We start from the raw sequence: 26306 nt of genomic DNA on the forward strand, positions 1-26306 counted from the left end.
GCAGAATTTCATCATTAATAGACTAAGTCTGGCAAACAATTTCTTATCCGTGGAGAGTATATACATTGTTCTTCACAACAAACAAAAAATAGTTCACAAGTCTGAGACCATTATGCAATTATTACATAACAAAATTGCATTTTGCCCTCCTAAGAATGACAGAATTCACAGAAATTGTTAAATATTAGACTGATAATAAAATCTGCATCTGGTCAATTTATGTTCCAAATAAAGCCTAGGTACTTGTCTACAAGCTGATGTGCAGAAGTTTATCTAAAAGCTGTGTTGTAACACAGGGCAGTCCAAATGATATCAGCACCTAGGGAGAATCTGGACAGCTCTGACACTCCATTAAACTTGCTTTGATGATAAGAAAATGGAGGAAACAATTCAGATGTAATTTATTGTTTGGATTTATGTAACTGGCTTTCTCTGCAGACACAAATTAGCCATGAAATTCCAATTGAACATGCATAATTATCCTCTTTTCATTGAATTACTCAGGAATTCCAAAGGTGTTTGATGAATTTGCATGATTAATTCAAGATTACAGCTTTTTGTTTCACCAAATTTACATAAAAATTCAACATTTAAATTCCAAAATATAAATCTTAAACATTTTTATGAGTTTTAACACTTTCAAATGTGAAAAAATGCAACAAAAAGACTAATATCAGGCCATCCTACATGGTTCTTGGGGGTGGGTGGGTGTACAAAAACTGCTGATAAAATTTATAGGAAGTGACATAAGAAAAACAGGACACTTTATTAGCTGAATTATGGTTATTCTGATATTTTGATTGTGTAAATATGTCAAATTTCTTCATCACTTTAATTTGTAATTTATTAATATTTCAGTATATTAATATGCTTAACAAATCATGCTGAAATAAGCATCCTGACTGAGACTTAATTTAAAAGAGAGGGTCAAAACCTACATAAAAGTGCTAACATGACAAAACACATTCTCCGACAAACTGAAAAATCATGGATGTCAGCTGCGTAAGCATGCAAAAAGTCCAGAGAACCATAACAGGCATACCATGGTGCTAAGTGACATTCTGTACTACATGTGTGCTACATGATTAGAACTCTGAATAAGTATTCACTCTCATGCCCTGACAGTATTTATGCATTTTTTGGTCATAAGCTTCTTATTTTTGAAAAATTCTAAATAAATTTTACTTGTGCATTTTTTTTATTAGACAAATTTACCTCATTTCATTATTTATATTCCTCCACTGCTGTAATACATGCATCACTTCAGGTGAATAAAATGAAAGTAAATCCACTCTCTGTAAAATTTATCACTCTGTGAAAAAATGTTTTACTCCTTCACATTTTATCGCAGTTGTCACTTTTGTGGAAAACTCATTGGCAAACCCAGAATTAGTCTTTTCTTGAAAAAATCAGCCTAGAGTACTTTTACGGCAAAGTCTGTAGACACTATAATTGACTGTGGTCAGGTGGTGCACATAGTTTAAAGTCATCTAAAATAAAAAACCAACATTTTCTAACTTCTTTCTACATGTCAGATGCATAATCCTACTTTGAAAGTCATAATTTAAAGTTTTGAGGGTAAAACATGATATATTATAAGTATTTTTCACAGAAATCTCTAAAAATTCAATTCAACCCTACTTCTAATTTTTAAAATATGTGCTTTCACACAGAAAGTTCATAAAATGACATATTTTGTTGAAATATGCCTTTTAAAAATTAAAACAACCTTTTATATTGATGCAGATGATTTTACACAATCTCCTTCAAGGTATCACACCGGTAATTGTTTTCACTATATGTTTCTATATAGGAAAAAAATTCTTAAAAAATCAGGTAAATTAATTCATGAAAAAATATTTAGCAGGAAGTATAAAACATTACCTCTCTCATTAGCCGAGTCCAAAAAACAGGGTACCTACACGGCATTTTCTGATTTTTTCCATCTGCAAACAGGGCTACCCTCAAATCCACGTGTTTTCAATGTGTTTATAAACAGCTCCAGTGCACCCCAGGAAGTAGCCTCCTATGCCCTGAAAAAAATAGTTCCTGTCAAAAAACTGTATTTATTTACAAAGTACATTAAATTTACTAGGCACAGGTACCAAAGTTGTAAAAATAGCCTGGAAGAAAATTAAAAAAATTATCAAAAGAAAGAAAAATTAATTTTATATGTATGGAACTACAATTGACTAAGTTCATTTTGATTGGTCAATTACCGGTGTGATACCTTGAAGGACCCTTGAAGTTGTCAGATTTTTTTCATTTTTGCACCTGAGATTTCTTAAATAACTGCCACCAACATCCTTAAGTTTGGTGATCTAATTCCCCTTATTGCTGGAGATATATGCATTTATCTCCCTTACTCCAGAGCAGTCAAGAATACACACAGAGCACTCTGACAGAAGTTTTTTTGTGCATATTTTGAAGCAGAATTTCATCATTAATAGACTAAGTCTGGCAAACAATTTCTTATCCGTGGAGAGTATATACATTGTTCTTCACAACAAACAAAAAATAGTTCACAAGTCTGAGACCATTATGCAATTATTACATAACAAAATTGCATTTTGCCCTCCTAAGAATGACAGAATTCACAGAAATTGTTAAATATTAGACTGATAATAAAATCTGCATCTGGTCAATTTATGTTCCAAATAAAGCCTAGGTACTTGTCTACAAGCTGATGTGCAGAAGTTTATCTAAAAGCTGTGTTGTAACACAGGGCAGTCCAAATGATATCAGCACCTAGGGAGAATCTGGACAGCTCTGACACTCCATTAAACTTGCTTTGATGATAAGAAAATGGAGGAAACAATTCAGATGTAATTTATTGTTTGGATTTATGTAACTGGCTTTCTCTGCAGACACAAATTAGCCATGAAATTCCAATTGAACATGCATAATTATCCTCTTTTCATTGAATTACTCAGGAATTCCAAAGGTGTTTGATGAATTTGCATGATTAATTCAAGATTACAGCTTTTTGTTTCACCAAATTTACATAAAAATTCAACATTTAAATTCCAAAATATAAATCTTAAACATTTTTATGAGTTTTAACACTTTCAAATGTGAAAAAATGCAACAAAAAGACTAATATCAGGCCATCCTACATGGTTCTTGGGGGTGGGTGGGTGTACAAAAACTGCTGATAAAATTTATAGGAAGTGACATAAGAAAAACAGGACACTTTATTAGCTGAATTATGGTTATTCTGATATTTTGATTGTGTAAATATGTCAAATTTCTTCATCACTTTAATTTGTAATTTATTAATATTTCAGTATATTAATATGCTTAACAAATCATGCTGAAATAAGCATCCTGACTGAGACTTAATTTAAAAGAGAGGGTCAAAACCTACATAAAAGTGCTAACATGACAAAACACATTCTCCGACAAACTGAAAAATCATGGATGTCAGCTGCGTAAGCATGCAAAAAGTCCAGAGAACCATAACAGGCATACCATGGTGCTAAGTGACATTCTGTACTACATGTGTGCTACATGATTAGAACTCTGAATAAGTATTCACTCTCATGCCCTGACAGTATTTATGCATTTTTTGGTCATAAGCTTCTTATTTTTGAAAAATTCTAAATAAATTTTACTTGTGCATTTTTTTTATTAGACAAATTTACCTCATTTCATTATTTATATTCCTCCACTGCTGTAATACATGCATCACTTCAGGTGAATAAAATGAAAGTAAATCCACTCTCTGTAAAATTTATCACTCTGTGAAAAAATGTTTTACTCCTTCACATTTTATCGCAGTTGTCACTTTTGTGGAAAACTCATTGGCAAACCCAGAATTAGTCTTTTCTTGAAAAAATCAGCCTAGAGTACTTTTACGGCAAAGTCTGTAGACACTATAATTGACTGTGGTCAGGTGGTGCACATAGTTTAAAGTCATCTAAAATAAAAAACCAACATTTTCTAACTTCTTTCTACATGTCAGATGCATAATCCTACTTTGAAAGTCATAATTTAAAGTTTTGAGGGTAAAACATGATATATTATAAGTATTTTTCACAGAAATCTCTAAAAATTCAATTCAACCCTACTTCTAATTTTTAAAATATGTGCTTTCACACAGAAAGTTCATAAAATGACATATTTTGTTGAAATATGCCTTTTAAAAATTAAAACAACCTTTTATATTGATGCAGATGATTTTACACAATCTCCTTCAAGGTATCACACCGGTAATTGTTTTCACTATATGTTTCTATATAGGAAAAAAATTCTTAAAAAATCAGGTAAATTAATTCATGAAAAAATATTTAGCAGGAAGTATAAAACATTACCTCTCTCATTAGCCGAGTCCAAAAAACAGGGTACCTACACGGCATTTTCTGATTTTTTCCATCTGCAAACAGGGCTACCCTCAAATCCACGTGTTTTCAATGTGTTTATAAACAGCTCCAGTGCACCCCAGGAAGTAGCCTCCTATGCCCTGAAAAAAATAGTTCCTGTCAAAAAACTGTATTTATTTACAAAGTACATTAAATTTACTAGGCACAGGTACCAAAGTTGTAAAAATAGCCTGGAAGAAAATTAAAAAAATTATCAAAAGAAAGAAAAATTAATTTTATATGTATGGAACTACAATTGACTAAGTTCATTTTGATTGGTCAATTACCGGTGTGATACCTTGAAGGACCCTTGAAGTTGTCAGATTTTTTTCATTTTTGCACCTGAGATTTCTTAAATAACTGCCACCAACATCCTTAAGTTTGGTGATCTAATTCCCCTTATTGCTGGAGATATATGCATTTATCTCCCTTACTCCAGAGCAGTCAAGAATACACACAGAGCACTCTGACAGAAGTTTTTTTGTGCATATTTTGAAGCAGAATTTCATCATTAATAGACTAAGTCTGGCAAACAATTTCTTATCCGTGGAGAGTATATACATTGTTCTTCACAACAAACAAAAAATAGTTCACAAGTCTGAGACCATTATGCAATTATTACATAACAAAATTGCATTTTGCCCTCCTAAGAATGACAGAATTCACAGAAATTGTTAAATATTAGACTGATAATAAAATCTGCATCTGGTCAATTTATGTTCCAAATAAAGCCTAGGTACTTGTCTACAAGCTGATGTGCAGAAGTTTATCTAAAAGCTGTGTTGTAACACAGGGCAGTCCAAATGATATCAGCACCTAGGGAGAATCTGGACAGCTCTGACACTCCATTAAACTTGCTTTGATGATAAGAAAATGGAGGAAACAATTCAGATGTAATTTATTGTTTGGATTTATGTAACTGGCTTTCTCTGCAGACACAAATTAGCCATGAAATTCCAATTGAACATGCATAATTATCCTCTTTTCATTGAATTACTCAGGAATTCCAAAGGTGTTTGATGAATTTGCATGATTAATTCAAGATTACAGCTTTTTGTTTCACCAAATTTACATAAAAATTCAACATTTAAATTCCAAAATATAAATCTTAAACATTTTTATGAGTTTTAACACTTTCAAATGTGAAAAAATGCAACAAAAAGACTAATATCAGGCCATCCTACATGGTTCTTGGGGGTGGGTGGGTGTACAAAAACTGCTGATAAAATTTATAGGAAGTGACATAAGAAAAACAGGACACTTTATTAGCTGAATTATGGTTATTCTGATATTTTGATTGTGTAAATATGTCAAATTTCTTCATCACTTTAATTTGTAATTTATTAATATTTCAGTATATTAATATGCTTAACAAATCATGCTGAAATAAGCATCCTGACTGAGACTTAATTTAAAAGAGAGGGTCAAAACCTACATAAAAGTGCTAACATGACAAAACACATTCTCCGACAAACTGAAAAATCATGGATGTCAGCTGCGTAAGCATGCAAAAAGTCCAGAGAACCATAACAGGCATACCATGGTGCTAAGTGACATTCTGTACTACATGTGTGCTACATGATTAGAACTCTGAATAAGTATTCACTCTCATGCCCTGACAGTATTTATGCATTTTTTGGTCATAAGCTTCTTATTTTTGAAAAATTCTAAATAAATTTTACTTGTGCATTTTTTTTATTAGACAAATTTACCTCATTTCATTATTTATATTCCTCCACTGCTGTAATACATGCATCACTTCAGGTGAATAAAATGAAAGTAAATCCACTCTCTGTAAAATTTATCACTCTGTGAAAAAATGTTTTACTCCTTCACATTTTATCGCAGTTGTCACTTTTGTGGAAAACTCATTGGCAAACCCAGAATTAGTCTTTTCTTGAAAAAATCAGCCTAGAGTACTTTTACGGCAAAGTCTGTAGACACTATAATTGACTGTGGTCAGGTGGTGCACATAGTTTAAAGTCATCTAAAATAAAAAACCAACATTTTCTAACTTCTTTCTACATGTCAGATGCATAATCCTACTTTGAAAGTCATAATTTAAAGTTTTGAGGGTAAAACATGATATATTATAAGTATTTTTCACAGAAATCTCTAAAAATTCAATTCAACCCTACTTCTAATTTTTAAAATATGTGCTTTCACACAGAAAGTTCATAAAATGACATATTTTGTTGAAATATGCCTTTTAAAAATTAAAACAACCTTTTATATTGATGCAGATGATTTTACACAATCTCCTTCAAGGTATCACACCGGTAATTGTTTTCACTATATGTTTCTATATAGGAAAAAAATTCTTAAAAAATCAGGTAAATTAATTCATGAAAAAATATTTAGCAGGAAGTATAAAACATTACCTCTCTCATTAGCCGAGTCCAAAAAACAGGGTACCTACACGGCATTTTCTGATTTTTTCCATCTGCAAACAGGGCTACCCTCAAATCCACGTGTTTTCAATGTGTTTATAAACAGCTCCAGTGCACCCCAGGAAGTAGCCTCCTATGCCCTGAAAAAAATAGTTCCTGTCAAAAAACTGTATTTATTTACAAAGTACATTAAATTTACTAGGCACAGGTACCAAAGTTGTAAAAATAGCCTGGAAGAAAATTAAAAAAATTATCAAAAGAAAGAAAAATTAATTTTATATGTATGGAACTACAATTGACTAAGTTCATTTTGATTGGTCAATTACCGGTGTGATACCTTGAAGGACCCTTGAAGTTGTCAGATTTTTTTCATTTTTGCACCTGAGATTTCTTAAATAACTGCCACCAACATCCTTAAGTTTGGTGATCTAATTCCCCTTATTGCTGGAGATATATGCATTTATCTCCCTTACTCCAGAGCAGTCAAGAATACACACAGAGCACTCTGACAGAAGTTTTTTTGTGCATATTTTGAAGCAGAATTTCATCATTAATAGACTAAGTCTGGCAAACAATTTCTTATCCGTGGAGAGTATATACATTGTTCTTCACAACAAACAAAAAATAGTTCACAAGTCTGAGACCATTATGCAATTATTACATAACAAAATTGCATTTTGCCCTCCTAAGAATGACAGAATTCACAGAAATTGTTAAATATTAGACTGATAATAAAATCTGCATCTGGTCAATTTATGTTCCAAATAAAGCCTAGGTACTTGTCTACAAGCTGATGTGCAGAAGTTTATCTAAAAGCTGTGTTGTAACACAGGGCAGTCCAAATGATATCAGCACCTAGGGAGAATCTGGACAGCTCTGACACTCCATTAAACTTGCTTTGATGATAAGAAAATGGAGGAAACAATTCAGATGTAATTTATTGTTTGGATTTATGTAACTGGCTTTCTCTGCAGACACAAATTAGCCATGAAATTCCAATTGAACATGCATAATTATCCTCTTTTCATTGAATTACTCAGGAATTCCAAAGGTGTTTGATGAATTTGCATGATTAATTCAAGATTACAGCTTTTTGTTTCACCAAATTTACATAAAAATTCAACATTTAAATTCCAAAATATAAATCTTAAACATTTTTATGAGTTTTAACACTTTCAAATGTGAAAAAATGCAACAAAAAGACTAATATCAGGCCATCCTACATGGTTCTTGGGGGTGGGTGGGTGTACAAAAACTGCTGATAAAATTTATAGGAAGTGACATAAGAAAAACAGGACACTTTATTAGCTGAATTATGGTTATTCTGATATTTTGATTGTGTAAATATGTCAAATTTCTTCATCACTTTAATTTGTAATTTATTAATATTTCAGTATATTAATATGCTTAACAAATCATGCTGAAATAAGCATCCTGACTGAGACTTAATTTAAAAGAGAGGGTCAAAACCTACATAAAAGTGCTAACATGACAAAACACATTCTCCGACAAACTGAAAAATCATGGATGTCAGCTGCGTAAGCATGCAAAAAGTCCAGAGAACCATAACAGGCATACCATGGTGCTAAGTGACATTCTGTACTACATGTGTGCTACATGATTAGAACTCTGAATAAGTATTCACTCTCATGCCCTGACAGTATTTATGCATTTTTTGGTCATAAGCTTCTTATTTTTGAAAAATTCTAAATAAATTTTACTTGTGCATTTTTTTTATTAGACAAATTTACCTCATTTCATTATTTATATTCCTCCACTGCTGTAATACATGCATCACTTCAGGTGAATAAAATGAAAGTAAATCCACTCTCTGTAAAATTTATCACTCTGTGAAAAAATGTTTTACTCCTTCACATTTTATCGCAGTTGTCACTTTTGTGGAAAACTCATTGGCAAACCCAGAATTAGTCTTTTCTTGAAAAAATCAGCCTAGAGTACTTTTACGGCAAAGTCTGTAGACACTATAATTGACTGTGGTCAGGTGGTGCACATAGTTTAAAGTCATCTAAAATAAAAAACCAACATTTTCTAACTTCTTTCTACATGTCAGATGCATAATCCTACTTTGAAAGTCATAATTTAAAGTTTTGAGGGTAAAACATGATATATTATAAGTATTTTTCACAGAAATCTCTAAAAATTCAATTCAACCCTACTTCTAATTTTTAAAATATGTGCTTTCACACAGAAAGTTCATAAAATGACATATTTTGTTGAAATATGCCTTTTAAAAATTAAAACAACCTTTTATATTGATGCAGATGATTTTACACAATCTCCTTCAAGGTATCACACCGGTAATTGTTTTCACTATATGTTTCTATATAGGAAAAAAATTCTTAAAAAATCAGGTAAATTAATTCATGAAAAAATATTTAGCAGGAAGTATAAAACATTACCTCTCTCATTAGCCGAGTCCAAAAAACAGGGTACCTACACGGCATTTTCTGATTTTTTCCATCTGCAAACAGGGCTACCCTCAAATCCACGTGTTTTCAATGTGTTTATAAACAGCTCCAGTGCACCCCAGGAAGTAGCCTCCTATGCCCTGAAAAAAATAGTTCCTGTCAAAAAACTGTATTTATTTACAAAGTACATTAAATTTACTAGGCACAGGTACCAAAGTTGTAAAAATAGCCTGGAAGAAAATTAAAAAAATTATCAAAAGAAAGAAAAATTAATTTTATATGTATGGAACTACAATTGACTAAGTTCATTTTGATTGGTCAATTACCGGTGTGATACCTTGAAGGACCCTTGAAGTTGTCAGATTTTTTTCATTTTTGCACCTGAGATTTCTTAAATAACTGCCACCAACATCCTTAAGTTTGGTGATCTAATTCCCCTTATTGCTGGAGATATATGCATTTATCTCCCTTACTCCAGAGCAGTCAAGAATACACACAGAGCACTCTGACAGAAGTTTTTTTGTGCATATTTTGAAGCAGAATTTCATCATTAATAGACTAAGTCTGGCAAACAATTTCTTATCCGTGGAGAGTATATACATTGTTCTTCACAACAAACAAAAAATAGTTCACAAGTCTGAGACCATTATGCAATTATTACATAACAAAATTGCATTTTGCCCTCCTAAGAATGACAGAATTCACAGAAATTGTTAAATATTAGACTGATAATAAAATCTGCATCTGGTCAATTTATGTTCCAAATAAAGCCTAGGTACTTGTCTACAAGCTGATGTGCAGAAGTTTATCTAAAAGCTGTGTTGTAACACAGGGCAGTCCAAATGATATCAGCACCTAGGGAGAATCTGGACAGCTCTGACACTCCATTAAACTTGCTTTGATGATAAGAAAATGGAGGAAACAATTCAGATGTAATTTATTGTTTGGATTTATGTAACTGGCTTTCTCTGCAGACACAAATTAGCCATGAAATTCCAATTGAACATGCATAATTATCCTCTTTTCATTGAATTACTCAGGAATTCCAAAGGTGTTTGATGAATTTGCATGATTAATTCAAGATTACAGCTTTTTGTTTCACCAAATTTACATAAAAATTCAACATTTAAATTCCAAAATATAAATCTTAAACATTTTTATGAGTTTTAACACTTTCAAATGTGAAAAAATGCAACAAAAAGACTAATATCAGGCCATCCTACATGGTTCTTGGGGGTGGGTGGGTGTACAAAAACTGCTGATAAAATTTATAGGAAGTGACATAAGAAAAACAGGACACTTTATTAGCTGAATTATGGTTATTCTGATATTTTGATTGTGTAAATATGTCAAATTTCTTCATCACTTTAATTTGTAATTTATTAATATTTCAGTATATTAATATGCTTAACAAATCATGCTGAAATAAGCATCCTGACTGAGACTTAATTTAAAAGAGAGGGTCAAAACCTACATAAAAGTGCTAACATGACAAAACACATTCTCCGACAAACTGAAAAATCATGGATGTCAGCTGCGTAAGCATGCAAAAAGTCCAGAGAACCATAACAGGCATACCATGGTGCTAAGTGACATTCTGTACTACATGTGTGCTACATGATTAGAACTCTGAATAAGTATTCACTCTCATGCCCTGACAGTATTTATGCATTTTTTGGTCATAAGCTTCTTATTTTTGAAAAATTCTAAATAAATTTTACTTGTGCATTTTTTTTATTAGACAAATTTACCTCATTTCATTATTTATATTCCTCCACTGCTGTAATACATGCATCACTTCAGGTGAATAAAATGAAAGTAAATCCACTCTCTGTAAAATTTATCACTCTGTGAAAAAATGTTTTACTCCTTCACATTTTATCGCAGTTGTCACTTTTGTGGAAAACTCATTGGCAAACCCAGAATTAGTCTTTTCTTGAAAAAATCAGCCTAGAGTACTTTTACGGCAAAGTCTGTAGACACTATAATTGACTGTGGTCAGGTGGTGCACATAGTTTAAAGTCATCTAAAATAAAAAACCAACATTTTCTAACTTCTTTCTACATGTCAGATGCATAATCCTACTTTGAAAGTCATAATTTAAAGTTTTGAGGGTAAAACATGATATATTATAAGTATTTTTCACAGAAATCTCTAAAAATTCAATTCAACCCTACTTCTAATTTTTAAAATATGTGCTTTCACACAGAAAGTTCATAAAATGACATATTTTGTTGAAATATGCCTTTTAAAAATTAAAACAACCTTTTATATTGATGCAGATGATTTTACACAATCTCCTTCAAGGTATCACACCGGTAATTGTTTTCACTATATGTTTCTATATAGGAAAAAAATTCTTAAAAAATCAGGTAAATTAATTCATGAAAAAATATTTAGCAGGAAGTATAAAACATTACCTCTCTCATTAGCCGAGTCCAAAAAACAGGGTACCTACACGGCATTTTCTGATTTTTTCCATCTGCAAACAGGGCTACCCTCAAATCCACGTGTTTTCAATGTGTTTATAAACAGCTCCAGTGCACCCCAGGAAGTAGCCTCCTATGCCCTGAAAAAAATAGTTCCTGTCAAAAAACTGTATTTATTTACAAAGTACATTAAATTTACTAGGCACAGGTACCAAAGTTGTAAAAATAGCCTGGAAGAAAATTAAAAAAATTATCAAAAGAAAGAAAAATTAATTTTATATGTATGGAACTACAATTGACTAAGTTCATTTTGATTGGTCAATTACCGGTGTGATACCTTGAAGGACCCTTGAAGTTGTCAGATTTTTTTCATTTTTGCACCTGAGATTTCTTAAATAACTGCCACCAACATCCTTAAGTTTGGTGATCTAATTCCCCTTATTGCTGGAGATATATGCATTTATCTCCCTTACTCCAGAGCAGTCAAGAATACACACAGAGCACTCTGACAGAAGTTTTTTTGTGCATATTTTGAAGCAGAATTTCATCATTAATAGACTAAGTCTGGCAAACAATTTCTTATCCGTGGAGAGTATATACATTGTTCTTCACAACAAACAAAAAATAGTTCACAAGTCTGAGACCATTATGCAATTATTACATAACAAAATTGCATTTTGCCCTCCTAAGAATGACAGAATTCACAGAAATTGTTAAATATTAGACTGATAATAAAATCTGCATCTGGTCAATTTATGTTCCAAATAAAGCCTAGGTACTTGTCTACAAGCTGATGTGCAGAAGTTTATCTAAAAGCTGTGTTGTAACACAGGGCAGTCCAAATGATATCAGCACCTAGGGAGAATCTGGACAGCTCTGACACTCCATTAAACTTGCTTTGATGATAAGAAAATGGAGGAAACAATTCAGATGTAATTTATTGTTTGGATTTATGTAACTGGCTTTCTCTGCAGACACAAATTAGCCATGAAATTCCAATTGAACATGCATAATTATCCTCTTTTCATTGAATTACTCAGGAATTCCAAAGGTGTTTGATGAATTTGCATGATTAATTCAAGATTACAGCTTTTTGTTTCACCAAATTTACATAAAAATTCAACATTTAAATTCCAAAATATAAATCTTAAACATTTTTATGAGTTTTAACACTTTCAAATGTGAAAAAATGCAACAAAAAGACTAATATCAGGCCATCCTACATGGTTCTTGGGGGTGGGTGGGTGTACAAAAACTGCTGATAAAATTTATAGGAAGTGACATAAGAAAAACAGGACACTTTATTAGCTGAATTATGGTTATTCTGATATTTTGATTGTGTAAATATGTCAAATTTCTTCATCACTTTAATTTGTAATTTATTAATATTTCAGTATATTAATATGCTTAACAAATCATGCTGAAATAAGCATCCTGACTGAGACTTAATTTAAAAGAGAGGGTCAAAACCTACATAAAAGTGCTAACATGACAAAACACATTCTCCGACAAACTGAAAAATCATGGATGTCAGCTGCGTAAGCATGCAAAAAGTCCAGAGAACCATAACAGGCATACCATGGTGCTAAGTGACATTCTGTACTACATGTGTGCTACATGATTAGAACTCTGAATAAGTATTCACTCTCATGCCCTGACAGTATTTATGCATTTTTTGGTCATAAGCTTCTTATTTTTGAAAAATTCTAAATAAATTTTACTTGTGCATTTTTTTTATTAGACAAATTTACCTCATTTCATTATTTATATTCCTCCACTGCTGTAATACATGCATCACTTCAGGTGAATAAAATGAAAGTAAATCCACTCTCTGTAAAATTTATCACTCTGTGAAAAAATGTTTTACTCCTTCACATTTTATCGCAGTTGTCACTTTTGTGGAAAACTCATTGGCAAACCCAGAATTAGTCTTTTCTTGAAAAAATCAGCCTAGAGTACTTTTACGGCAAAGTCTGTAGACACTATAATTGACTGTGGTCAGGTGGTGCACATAGTTTAAAGTCATCTAAAATAAAAAACCAACATTTTCTAACTTCTTTCTACATGTCAGATGCATAATCCTACTTTGAAAGTCATAATTTAAAGTTTTGAGGGTAAAACATGATATATTATAAGTATTTTTCACAGAAATCTCTAAAAATTCAATTCAACCCTACTTCTAATTTTTAAAATATGTGCTTTCACACAGAAAGTTCATAAAATGACATATTTTGTTGAAATATGCCTTTTAAAAATTAAAACAACCTTTTATATTGATGCAGATGATTTTACACAATCTCCTTCAAGGTATCACACCGGTAATTGTTTTCACTATATGTTTCTATATAGGAAAAAAATTCTTAAAAAATCAGGTAAATTAATTCATGAAAAAATATTTAGCAGGAAGTATAAAACATTACCTCTCTCATTAGCCGAGTCCAAAAAACAGGGTACCTACACGGCATTTTCTGATTTTTTCCATCTGCAAACAGGGCTACCCTCAAATCCACGTGTTTTCAATGTGTTTATAAACAGCTCCAGTGCACCCCAGGAAGTAGCCTCCTATGCCCTGAAAAAAATAGTTCCTGTCAAAAAACTGTATTTATTTACAAAGTACATTAAATTTACTAGGCACAGGTACCAAAGTTGTAAAAATAGCCTGGAAGAAAATTAAAAAAATTATCAAAAGAAAGAAAAATTAATTTTATATGTATGGAACTACAATTGACTAAGTTCATTTTGATTGGTCAATTACCGGTGTGATACCTTGAAGGACCCTTGAAGTTGTCAGATTTTTTTCATTTTTGCACCTGAGATTTCTTAAATAACTGCCACCAACATCCTTAAGTTTGGTGATCTAATTCCCCTTATTGCTGGAGATATATGCATTTATCTCCCTTACTCCAGAGCAGTCAAGAATACACACAGAGCACTCTGACAGAAGTTTTTTTGTGCATATTTTGAAGCAGAATTTCATCATTAATAGACTAAGTCTGGCAAACAATTTCTTATCCGTGGAGAGTATATACATTGTTCTTCACAACAAACAAAAAATAGTTCACAAGTCTGAGACCATTATGCAATTATTACATAACAAAATTGCATTTTGCCCTCCTAAGAATGACAGAATTCACAGAAATTGTTAAATATTAGACTGATAATAAAATCTGCATCTGGTCAATTTATGTTCCAAATAAAGCCTAGGTACTTGTCTACAAGCTGATGTGCAGAAGTTTATCTAAAAGCTGTGTTGTAACACAGGGCAGTCCAAATGATATCAGCACCTAGGGAGAATCTGGACAGCTCTGACACTCCATTAAACTTGCTTTGATGATAAGAAAATGGAGGAAACAATTCAGATGTAATTTATTGTTTGGATTTATGTAACTGGCTTTCTCTGCAGACACAAATTAGCCATGAAATTCCAATTGAACATGCATAATTATCCTCTTTTCATTGAATTACTCAGGAATTCCAAAGGTGTTTGATGAATTTGCATGATTAATTCAAGATTACAGCTTTTTGTTTCACCAAATTTACATAAAAATTCAACATTTAAATTCCAAAATATAAATCTTAAACATTTTTATGAGTTTTAACACTTTCAAATGTGAAAAAATGCAACAAAAAGACTAATATCAGGCCATCCTACATGGTTCTTGGGGGTGGGTGGGTGTACAAAAACTGCTGATAAAATTTATAGGAAGTGACATAAGAAAAACAGGACACTTTATTAGCTGAATTATGGTTATTCTGATATTTTGATTGTGTAAATATGTCAAATTTCTTCATCACTTTAATTTGTAATTTATTAATATTTCAGTATATTAATATGCTTAACAAATCATGCTGAAATAAGCATCCTGACTGAGACTTAATTTAAAAGAGAGGGTCAAAACCTACATAAAAGTGCTAACATGACAAAACACATTCTCCGACAAACTGAAAAATCATGGATGTCAGCTGCGTAAGCATGCAAAAAGTCCAGAGAACCATAACAGGCATACCATGGTGCTAAGTGACATTCTGTACTACATGTGTGCTACATGATTAGAACTCTGAATAAGTATTCACTCTCATGCCCTGACAGTATTTATGCATTTTTTGGTCATAAGCTTCTTATTTTTGAAAAATTCTAAATAAATTTTACTTGTGCATTTTTTTTATTAGACAAATTTACCTCATTTCATTATTTATATTCCTCCACTGCTGTAATACATGCATCACTTCAGGTGAATAAAATGAAAGTAAATCCACTCTCTGTAAAATTTATCACTCTGTGAAAAAATGTTTTACTCCTTCACATTTTATCGCAGTTGTCACTTTTGTGGAAAACTCATTGGCAAACCCAGAATTAGTCTTTTCTTGAAAAAATCAGCCTAGAGTACTTTTACGGCAAAGTCTGTAGACACTATAATTGACTGTGGTCAGGTGGTGCACATAGTTTAAAGTCATCTAAAATAAAAAACCAACATTTTCTAACTTCTTTCTACATGTCAGATGCATAATCCTACTTTGAAAGTCATAATTTAAAGTTTTGAGGGTAAAACATGATATATTATAAGTATTTTTCACAGAAATCTCTAAAAATTCAATTCAACCCTACTTCTAATTTTTAAAATATGTGCTTTCACACAGAAAGTTCATAAAATGACATATTTTGTTGAAATATGCCTTTTAAAAATTAAAACAACCTTTTATATTGATGCAGATGATTTTACACAATCTCCTTCAAGGTATCACACCGGTAATTGTTTTCACTATATGTTTCTATATAGGAAAAAAATTCTTAAAAAATCAGGTAAATTAATTCATGAAAAAATATTTAGCAGGAAGTATAAAACATTACCTCTCTCATTAGCCGAGTCCAAAAAACAGGGTACCTACACGGCATTTTCTGATTTTTTCCATCTGCAAACAGGGCTACCCTCAAATCCACGTGTTTTCAATGTGTTTATAAACAGCTCCAGTGCACCCCAGGAAGTAGCCTCCTATGCCCTGAAAAAAATAGTTCCTGTCAAAAAACTGTATTTATTTACAAAGTACATTAAATTTACTAGGCACAGGTACCAAAGTTGTAAAAATAGCCTGGAAGAAAATTAAAAAAATTATCAAAAGAAAGAAAAATTAATTTTATATGTATGGAACTACAATTGACTAAGTTCATTTTGATTGGTCAATTACCGGTGTGATACCTTGAAGGACCCTTGAAGTTGTCAGATTTTTTTCATTTTTGCACCTGAGATTTCTTAAATAACTGCCACCAACATCCTTAAGTTTGGTGATCTAATTCCCCTTATTGCTGGAGATATATGCATTTATCTCCCTTACTCCAGAGCAGTCAAGAATACACACAGAGCACTCTGACAGAAGTTTTTTTGTGCATATTTTGAAGCAGAATTTCATCATTAATAGACTAAGTCTGGCAAACAATTTCTTATCCGTGGAGAGTATATACATTGTTCTTCACAACAAACAAAAAATAGTTCACAAGTCTGAGACCATTATGCAATTATTACATAACAAAATTGCATTTTGCCCTCCTAAGAATGACAGAATTCACAGAAATTGTTAAATATTAGACTGATAATAAAATCTGCATCTGGTCAATTTATGTTCCAAATAAAGCCTAGGTACTTGTCTACAAGCTGATGTGCAGAAGTTTATCTAAAAGCTGTGTTGTAACACAGGGCAGTCCAAATGATATCAGCACCTAGGGAGAATCTGGACAGCTCTGACACTCCATTAAACTTGCTTTGATGATAAGAAAATGGAGGAAACAATTCAGATGTAATTTATTGTTTGGATTTATGTAACTGGCTTTCTCTGCAGACACAAATTAGCCATGAAATTCCAATTGAACATGCATAATTATCCTCTTTTCATTGAATTACTCAGGAATTCCAAAGGTGTTTGATGAATTTGCATGATTAATTCAAGATTACAGCTTTTTGTTTCACCAAATTTACATAAAAATTCAACATTTAAATTCCAAAATATAAATCTTAAACATTTTTATGAGTTTTAACACTTTCAAATGTGAAAAAATGCAACAAAAAGACTAATATCAGGCCATCCTACATGGTTCTTGGGGGTGGGTGGGTGTACAAAAACTGCTGATAAAATTTATAGGAAGTGACATAAGAAAAACAGGACACTTTATTAGCTGAATTATGGTTATTCTGATATTTTGATTGTGTAAATATGTCAAATTTCTTCATCACTTTAATTTGTAATTTATTAATATTTCAGTATATTAATATGCTTAACAAATCATGCTGAAATAAGCATCCTGACTGAGACTTAATTTAAAAGAGAGGGTCAAAACCTACATAAAAGTGCTAACATGACAAAACACATTCTCCGACAAACTGAAAAATCATGGATGTCAGCTGCGTAAGCATGCAAAAAGTCCAGAGAACCATAACAGGCATACCATGGTGCTAAGTGACATTCTGTACTACATGTGTGCTACATGATTAGAACTCTGAATAAGTATTCACTCTCATGCCCTGACAGTATTTATGCATTTTTTGGTCATAAGCTTCTTATTTTTGAAAAATTCTAAATAAATTTTACTTGTGCATTTTTTTTATTAGACAAATTTACCTCATTTCATTATTTATATTCCTCCACTGCTGTAATACATGCATCACTTCAGGTGAATAAAATGAAAGTAAATCCACTCTCTGTAAAATTTATCACTCTGTGAAAAAATGTTTTACTCCTTCACATTTTATCGCAGTTGTCACTTTTGTGGAAAACTCATTGGCAAACCCAGAATTAGTCTTTTCTTGAAAAAATCAGCCTAGAGTACTTTTACGGCAAAGTCTGTAGACACTATAATTGACTGTGGTCAGGTGGTGCACATAGTTTAAAGTCATCTAAAATAAAAAACCAACATTTTCTAACTTCTTTCTACATGTCAGATGCATAATCCTACTTTGAAAGTCATAATTTAAAGTTTTGAGGGTAAAACATGATATATTATAAGTATTTTTCACAGAAATCTCTAAAAATTCAATTCAACCCTACTTCTAATTTTTAAAATATGTGCTTTCACACAGAAAGTTCATAAAATGACATATTTTGTTGAAATATGCCTTTTAAAAATTAAAACAACCTTTTATATTGATGCAGATGATTTTACACAATCTCCTTCAAGGTATCACACCGGTAATTGTTTTCACTATATGTTTCTATATAGGAAAAAAATTCTTAAAAAATCAGGTAAATTAATTCATGAAAAAATATTTAGCAGGAAGTATAAAACATTACCTCTCTCATTAGCCGAGTCCAAAAAACAGGGTACCTACACGGCATTTTCTGATTTTTTCCATCTGCAAACAGGGCTACCCTCAAATCCACGTGTTTTCAATGTGTTTATAAACAGCTCCAGTGCACCCCAGGAAGTAGCCTCCTATGCCCTGAAAAAAATAGTTCCTGTCAAAAAACTGTATTTATTTACAAAGTACATTAAATTTACTAGGCACAGGTACCAAAGTTGTAAAAATAGCCTGGAAGAAAATTAAAAAAATTATCAAAAGAAAGAAAAATTAATTTTATATGTATGGAACTACAATTGACTAAGTTCATTTTGATTGGTCAATTACCGGTGTGATACCTTGAAGGACCCTTGAAGTTGTCAGATTTTTTTCATTTTTGCACCTGAGATTTCTTAAATAACTGCCACCAACATCCTTAAGTTTGGTGATCTAATTCCCCTTATTGCTGGAGATATATGCATTTATCTCCCTTACTCCAGAGCAGTCAAGAATACACACAGAGCACTCTGACAGAAGTTTTTTTGTGCATATTTTGAAGCAGAATTTCATCATTAATAGACTAAGTCTGGCAAACAATTTCTTATCCGTGGAGAGTATATACATTGTTCTTCACAACAAACAAAAAATAGTTCACAAGTCTGAGACCATTATGCAATTATTACATAACAAAATTGCATTTTGCCCTCCTAAGAATGACAGAATTCACAGAAATTGTTAAATATTAGACTGATAATAAAATCTGCATCTGGTCAATTTATGTTCCAAATAAAGCCTAGGTACTTGTCTACAAGCTGATGTGCAGAAGTTTATCTAAAAGCTGTGTTGTAACACAGGGCAGTCCAAATGATATCAGCACCTAGGGAGAATCTGGACAGCTCTGACACTCCATTAAACTTGCTTTGATGATAAGAAAATGGAGGAAACAATTCAGATGTAATTTATTGTTTGGATTTATGTAACTGGCTTTCTCTGCAGACACAAATTAGCCATGAAATTCCAATTGAACATGCATAATTATCCTCTTTTCATTGAATTACTCAGGAATTCCAAAGGTGTTTGATGAATTTGCATGATTAATTCAAGATTACAGCTTTTTGTTTCACCAAATTTACATAAAAATTCAACATTTAAATTCCAAAATATAAATCTTAAACATTTTTATGAGTTTTAACACTTTCAAATGTGAAAAAATGCAACAAAAAGACTAATATCAGGCCATCCTACATGGTTCTTGGGGGTGGGTGGGTGTACAAAAACTGCTGATAAAATTTATAGGAAGTGACATAAGAAAAACAGGACACTTTATTAGCTGAATTATGGTTATTCTGATATTTTGATTGTGTAAATATGTCAAATTTCTTCATCACTTTAATTTGTAATTTATTAATATTTCAGTATATTAATATGCTTAACAAATCATGCTGAAATAAGCATCCTGACTGAGACTTAATTTAAAAGAGAGGGTCAAAACCTACATAAAAGTGCTAACATGACAAAACACATTCTCCGACAAACTGAAAAATCATGGATGTCAGCTGCGTAAGCATGCAAAAAGTCCAGAGAACCATAACAGGCATACCATGGTGCTAAGTGACATTCTGTACTACATGTGTGCTACATGATTAGAACTCTGAATAAGTATTCACTCTCATGCCCTGACAGTATTTATGCATTTTTTGGTCATAAGCTTCTTATTTTTGAAAAATTCTAAATAAATTTTACTTGTGCATTTTTTTTATTAGACAAATTTACCTCATTTCATTATTTATATTCCTCCACTGCTGTAATACATGCATCACTTCAGGTGAATAAAATGAAAGTAAATCCACTCTCTGTAAAATTTATCACTCTGTGAAAAAATGTTTTACTCCTTCACATTTTATCGCAGTTGTCACTTTTGTGGAAAACTCATTGGCAAACCCAGAATTAGTCTTTTCTTGAAAAAATCAGCCTAGAGTACTTTTACGGCAAAGTCTGTAGACACTATAATTGACTGTGGTCAGGTGGTGCACATAGTTTAAAGTCATCTAAAATAAAAAACCAACATTTTCTAACTTCTTTCTACATGTCAGATGCATAATCCTACTTTGAAAGTCATAATTTAAAGTTTTGAGGGTAAAACATGATATATTATAAGTATTTTTCACAGAAATCTCTAAAAATTCAATTCAACCCTACTTCTAATTTTTAAAATATGTGCTTTCACACAGAAAGTTCATAAAATGACATATTTTGTTGAAATATGCCTTTTAAAAATTAAAACAACCTTTTATATTGATGCAGATGATTTTACACAATCTCCTTCAAGGTATCACACCGGTAATTGTTTTCACTATATGTTTCTATATAGGAAAAAAATTCTTAAAAAATCAGGTAAATTAATTCATGAAAAAATATTTAGCAGGAAGTATAAAACATTACCTCTCTCATTAGCCGAGTCCAAAAAACAGGGTACCTACACGGCATTTTCTGATTTTTTCCATCTGCAAACAGGGCTACCCTCAAATCCACGTGTTTTCAATGTGTTTATAAACAGCTCCAGTGCACCCCAGGAAGTAGCCTCCTATGCCCTGAAAAAAATAGTTCCTGTCAAAAAACTGTATTTATTTACAAAGTACATTAAATTTACTAGGCACAGGTACCAAAGTTGTAAAAATAGCCTGGAAGAAAATTAAAAAAATTATCAAAAGAAAGAAAAATTAATTTTATATGTATGGAACTACAATTGACTAAGTTCATTTTGATTGGTCAATTACCGGTGTGATACCTTGAAGGACCCTTGAAGTTGTCAGATTTTTTTCATTTTTGCACCTGAGATTTCTTAAATAACTGCCACCAACATCCTTAAGTTTGGTGATCTAATTCCCCTTATTGCTGGAGATATATGCATTTATCTCCCTTACTCCAGAGCAGTCAAGAATACACACAGAGCACTCTGACAGAAGTTTTTTTGTGCATATTTTGAAGCAGAATTTCATCATTAATAGACTAAGTCTGGCAAACAATTTCTTATCCGTGGAGAGTATATACATTGTTCTTCACAACAAACAAAAAATAGTTCACAAGTCTGAGACCATTATGCAATTATTACATAACAAAATTGCATTTTGCCCTCCTAAGAATGACAGAATTCACAGAAATTGTTAAATATTAGACTGATAATAAAATCTGCATCTGGTCAATTTATGTTCCAAATAAAGCCTAGGTACTTGTCTACAAGCTGATGTGCAGAAGTTTATCTAAAAGCTGTGTTGTAACACAGGGCAGTCCAAATGATATCAGCACCTAGGGAGAATCTGGACAGCTCTGACACTCCATTAAACTTGCTTTGATGATAAGAAAATGGAGGAAACAATTCAGATGTAATTTATTGTTTGGATTTATGTAACTGGCTTTCTCTGCAGACACAAATTAGCCATGAAATTCCAATTGAACATGCATAATTATCCTCTTTTCATTGAATTACTCAGGAATTCCAAAGGTGTTTGATGAATTTGCATGATTAATTCAAGATTACAGCTTTTTGTTTCACCAAATTTACATAAAAATTCAACATTTAAATTCCAAAATATAAATCTTAAACATTTTTATGAGTTTTAACACTTTCAAATGTGAAAAAATGCAACAAAAAGACTAATATCAGGCCATCCTACATGGTTCTTGGGGGTGGGTGGGTGTACAAAAACTGCTGATAAAATTTATAGGAAGTGACATAAGAAAAACAGGACACTTTATTAGCTGAATTATGGTTATTCTGATATTTTGATTGTGTAAATATGTCAAATTTCTTCATCACTTTAATTTGTAATTTATTAATATTTCAGTATATTAATATGCTTAACAAATCATGCTGAAATAAGCATCCTGACTGAGACTTAATTTAAAAGAGAGGGTCAAAACCTACATAAAAGTGCTAACATGACAAAACACATTCTCCGACAAACTGAAAAATCATGGATGTCAGCTGCGTAAGCATGCAAAAAGTCCAGAGAACCATAACAGGCATACCATGGTGCTAAGTGACATTCTGTACTACATGTGTGCTACATGATTAGAACTCTGAATAAGTATTCACTCTCATGCCCTGACAGTATTTATGCATTTTTTGGTCATAAGCTTCTTATTTTTGAAAAATTCTAAATAAATTTTACTTGTGCATTTTTTTTATTAGACAAATTTACCTCATTTCATTATTTATATTCCTCCACTGCTGTAATACATGCATCACTTCAGGTGAATAAAATGAAAGTAAATCCACTCTCTGTAAAATTTATCACTCTGTGAAAAAATGTTTTACTCCTTCACATTTTATCGCAGTTGTCACTTTTGTGGAAAACTCATTGGCAAACCCAGAATTAGTCTTTTCTTGAAAAAATCAGCCTAGAGTACTTTTACGGCAAAGTCTGTAGACACTATAATTGACTGTGGTCAGGTGGTGCACATAGTTTAAAGTCATCTAAAATAAAAAACCAACATTTTCTAACTTCTTTCTACATGTCAGATGCATAATCCTACTTTGAAAGTCATAATTTAAAGTTTTGAGGGTAAAACATGATATATTATAAGTATTTTTCACAGAAATCTCTAAAAATTCAATTCAACCCTACTTCTAATTTTTAAAATATGTGCTTTCACACAGAAAGTTCATAAAATGACATATTTTGTTGAAATATGCCTTTTAAAAATTAAAACAACCTTTTATATTGATGCAGATGATTTTACACAATCTCCTTCAAGGTATCACACCGGTAATTGTTTTCACTATATGTTTCTATATAGGAAAAAAATTCTTAAAAAATCAGGTAAATTAATTCATGAAAAAATATTTAGCAGGAAGTATAAAACATTACCTCTCTCATTAGCCGAGTCCAAAAAACAGGGTACCTACACGGCATTTTCTGATTTTTTCCATCTGCAAACAGGGCTACCCTCAAATCCACGTGTTTTCAATGTGTTTATAAACAGCTCCAGTGCACCCCAGGAAGTAGCCTCCTATGCCCTGAAAAAAATAGTTCCTGTCAAAAAACTGTATTTATTTACAAAGTACATTAAATTTACTAGGCACAGGTACCAAAGTTGTAAAAATAGCCTGGAAGAAAATTAAAAAAATTATCAAAAGAAAGAAAAATTAATTTTATATGTATGGAACTACAATTGACTAAGTTCATTTTGATTGGTCAATTACCGGTGTGATACCTTCATACAGCATGTGCTCCAATTAGATATGATGTAAATAGCGCCTGATACACATATCGTATGATCCAGAATCACGCCATTACTATACCATCCTTATACTTATGTATATTGATTCTTTGTTTTATATATATAGCACACGTCAGTACTTAATTACAGGAAGCCTAATTTCACCTCTCCCGCCAAATGGTCCAGAACTAGATCTGTTTTCTTATTGATTTTATTCTTTTTTTTTCTCTGATCGTTCAAGTACCGGCCAATAGCAACATTGTGTGTTAATAAAGTGATAAAATGATGCCTGGATAGAGTGACTTGTTCCAGTTAAGGATGTTGACTCGACTGAGTAAATCATTGTTGATAATTCCATTTTATTGAATAACTTTTATTATGTCAATCATGGGAAGGAAATAGATAATGACGTAGGTGTATTTCTGTTGTTTACTAACATGCAAACTCACACTTACTTGTGATTTAGTGTTTAAGGATGTGAATGAATTTCAAAGTGAATATACGCCAGACCCACTAACCCATAGTGATTACACGTTTTAGTAAAGTCATCACACATTGGTTTAACATTTAGGTCATTCATGCTTTATAAGTGGATCATGGAAGATAAGTGAAGCATGACATGCTTTACTACAGGTAGTATATTTCAGGCCTAGCACAGGTAACTTGTGCTGAGCTGTGATTGAAAAAACACACAAAGTTCTTTGAAATACCCCCTTATCAAGTAAAGGCCAGTATAGTGAATAGTGTAGTGAATTCAGAAAATTGGAAGACCCACGTGGAGTGTTGTGTATATTTGTTATTGATTGGGAAATATTGTGAAAAACATGGGAAATAGTCAGTCCTACAATCTTGTTTTGGACCCACACAATCAGAGTGATATTGTTGATGTAAGTTTAATGTTTTTATTTTAACATTCTAGAAATTTATTTTTCTTTCTTTCTCTCTTTGGGGAGAGACCTAGTTGCATGTGCTTCATTGTAAATTATGCAAGCACATGGTCACATTTTAAATTTGTTGTCTCTTTAAAAACAAGTACTGTGTTATAACTTAAATGTTTGTGATCTAAATACTCAATCATGTACTTAAATCCTGGAAGACAAAATTATGGTGGATTATAATGAAACTTATCAGTTAAATTATTTCTTATTCTATTTCTATTTTGATTGTATAAATTTAAAGCATTACATACTAGTTCAAAGTTATATGAAACTTGATTTAGTCAACCATGAAAATATTTTAAGTCTGTTAAATTGAAAAATTTAATTCAGTGACCATTAGTGGTTGAAACTTTAAAAGTTCCCAGGAGATTAGTTCTATTCCTGGCATTTTAAATTTTAGTGTGTTGTTCACATTTGCTAAAAGTAGAGCAACTTTTTTAGGGTTGGGCTGGGCCTTCTATTCCTTGCATGTATAATTATATATCTAAATTTCACCTGTGTCTTTCATATTTTCTGTTTTCTAAATGTAGAGCATTATTTAGGATATCAGAAATTTTTCTTATAAGTTGAACTTTTATGTACAGATACATTAGAGGGAGGAATATATTTATTCCACATTGAACCCATGCATATTAAGTATTAATTTGATCCGTGATATTTTTCATAAGATGACTAATACATGTAAATCAAACAAACCAATGGAAAGAAAAAATCTTTGATCGCTCAAGTAAATAAATAATTAATTGTATTGATCATGTTGATACATTTCAGATATCATTCAATTGTTTAAAGGAGGGGGGGGGGTATTCTTCCCTAAAAGATCATGTAGATTTATTCCAATAAAATTTAACCCAGAAAATAGAATCTGCATTTATTAACATATTTTTTATACATTTCTTCACACCAGGGGTAATCCTGCTCAAGGTGTTTCTATTCTGGGTTTTCACGTAGGATATGCCAAAGCCAAATATTTATGATAGATAATAACAATATAAAGGTACAAAACCTGCATCATAAATTCAACAAATACGTAACATCTACTTAAATGTTGGGAGGATGTGTATCTTGTGGGTGCCAATATTATTGATACAGATATTTTTATACATATGAACATTTTATCAGAGAGTTTTAAAAGAGCCATGCATATGCAAAGCCAGAGTTAATATTTATGGTAAAGAAGTTTATAACAGTTAGATTTGCCAACTGATGCACTTATGTTATGTATTTCAAGTGCCTTAAAGAAGGAAAAAATTTAGTATATGTCACTTATC

At 31.7% G+C, this 26306-nt stretch overlaps 1 protein-coding gene across 3 annotated transcripts in view; it reads left to right on the top strand.

Annotated features, from left to right (window-relative positions):
• LOC133184293 (long-chain-fatty-acid--CoA ligase 1-like) overlaps nucleotides 1-26306 on the top strand; it is a 58822-nt gene that overhangs the window by 18710 nt on the left and 13806 nt on the right. The window contains exon 1 of one of the 3 annotated variants that reach the window (XM_061319299.1): nucleotides 24799-24984. The exons of the other annotated variants lie outside the window; for them this stretch is intronic. Coding sequence (XP_061175283.1) covers nucleotides 24922-24984 — 63 coding nt within the window. The 5' untranslated portion in view covers nucleotides 24799-24921. Of the gene's footprint in view, nucleotides 1-24798; nucleotides 24985-26306 lie in introns of those variants that run through there. 3 annotated transcript variants of the gene reach the window in all.

The sequence above is a fragment of the Saccostrea echinata genome, unplaced genomic scaffold (assembly GCF_033153115.1).
Source record: "Saccostrea echinata isolate AGI-Se365-2 ecotype Australia unplaced genomic scaffold, CSIRO_AGI_Sech_v1 ptg000010l, whole genome shotgun sequence".
In the NCBI taxonomy this organism is placed as follows: domain Eukaryota; kingdom Metazoa; phylum Mollusca; class Bivalvia; order Ostreida; family Ostreidae; genus Saccostrea; species Saccostrea echinata.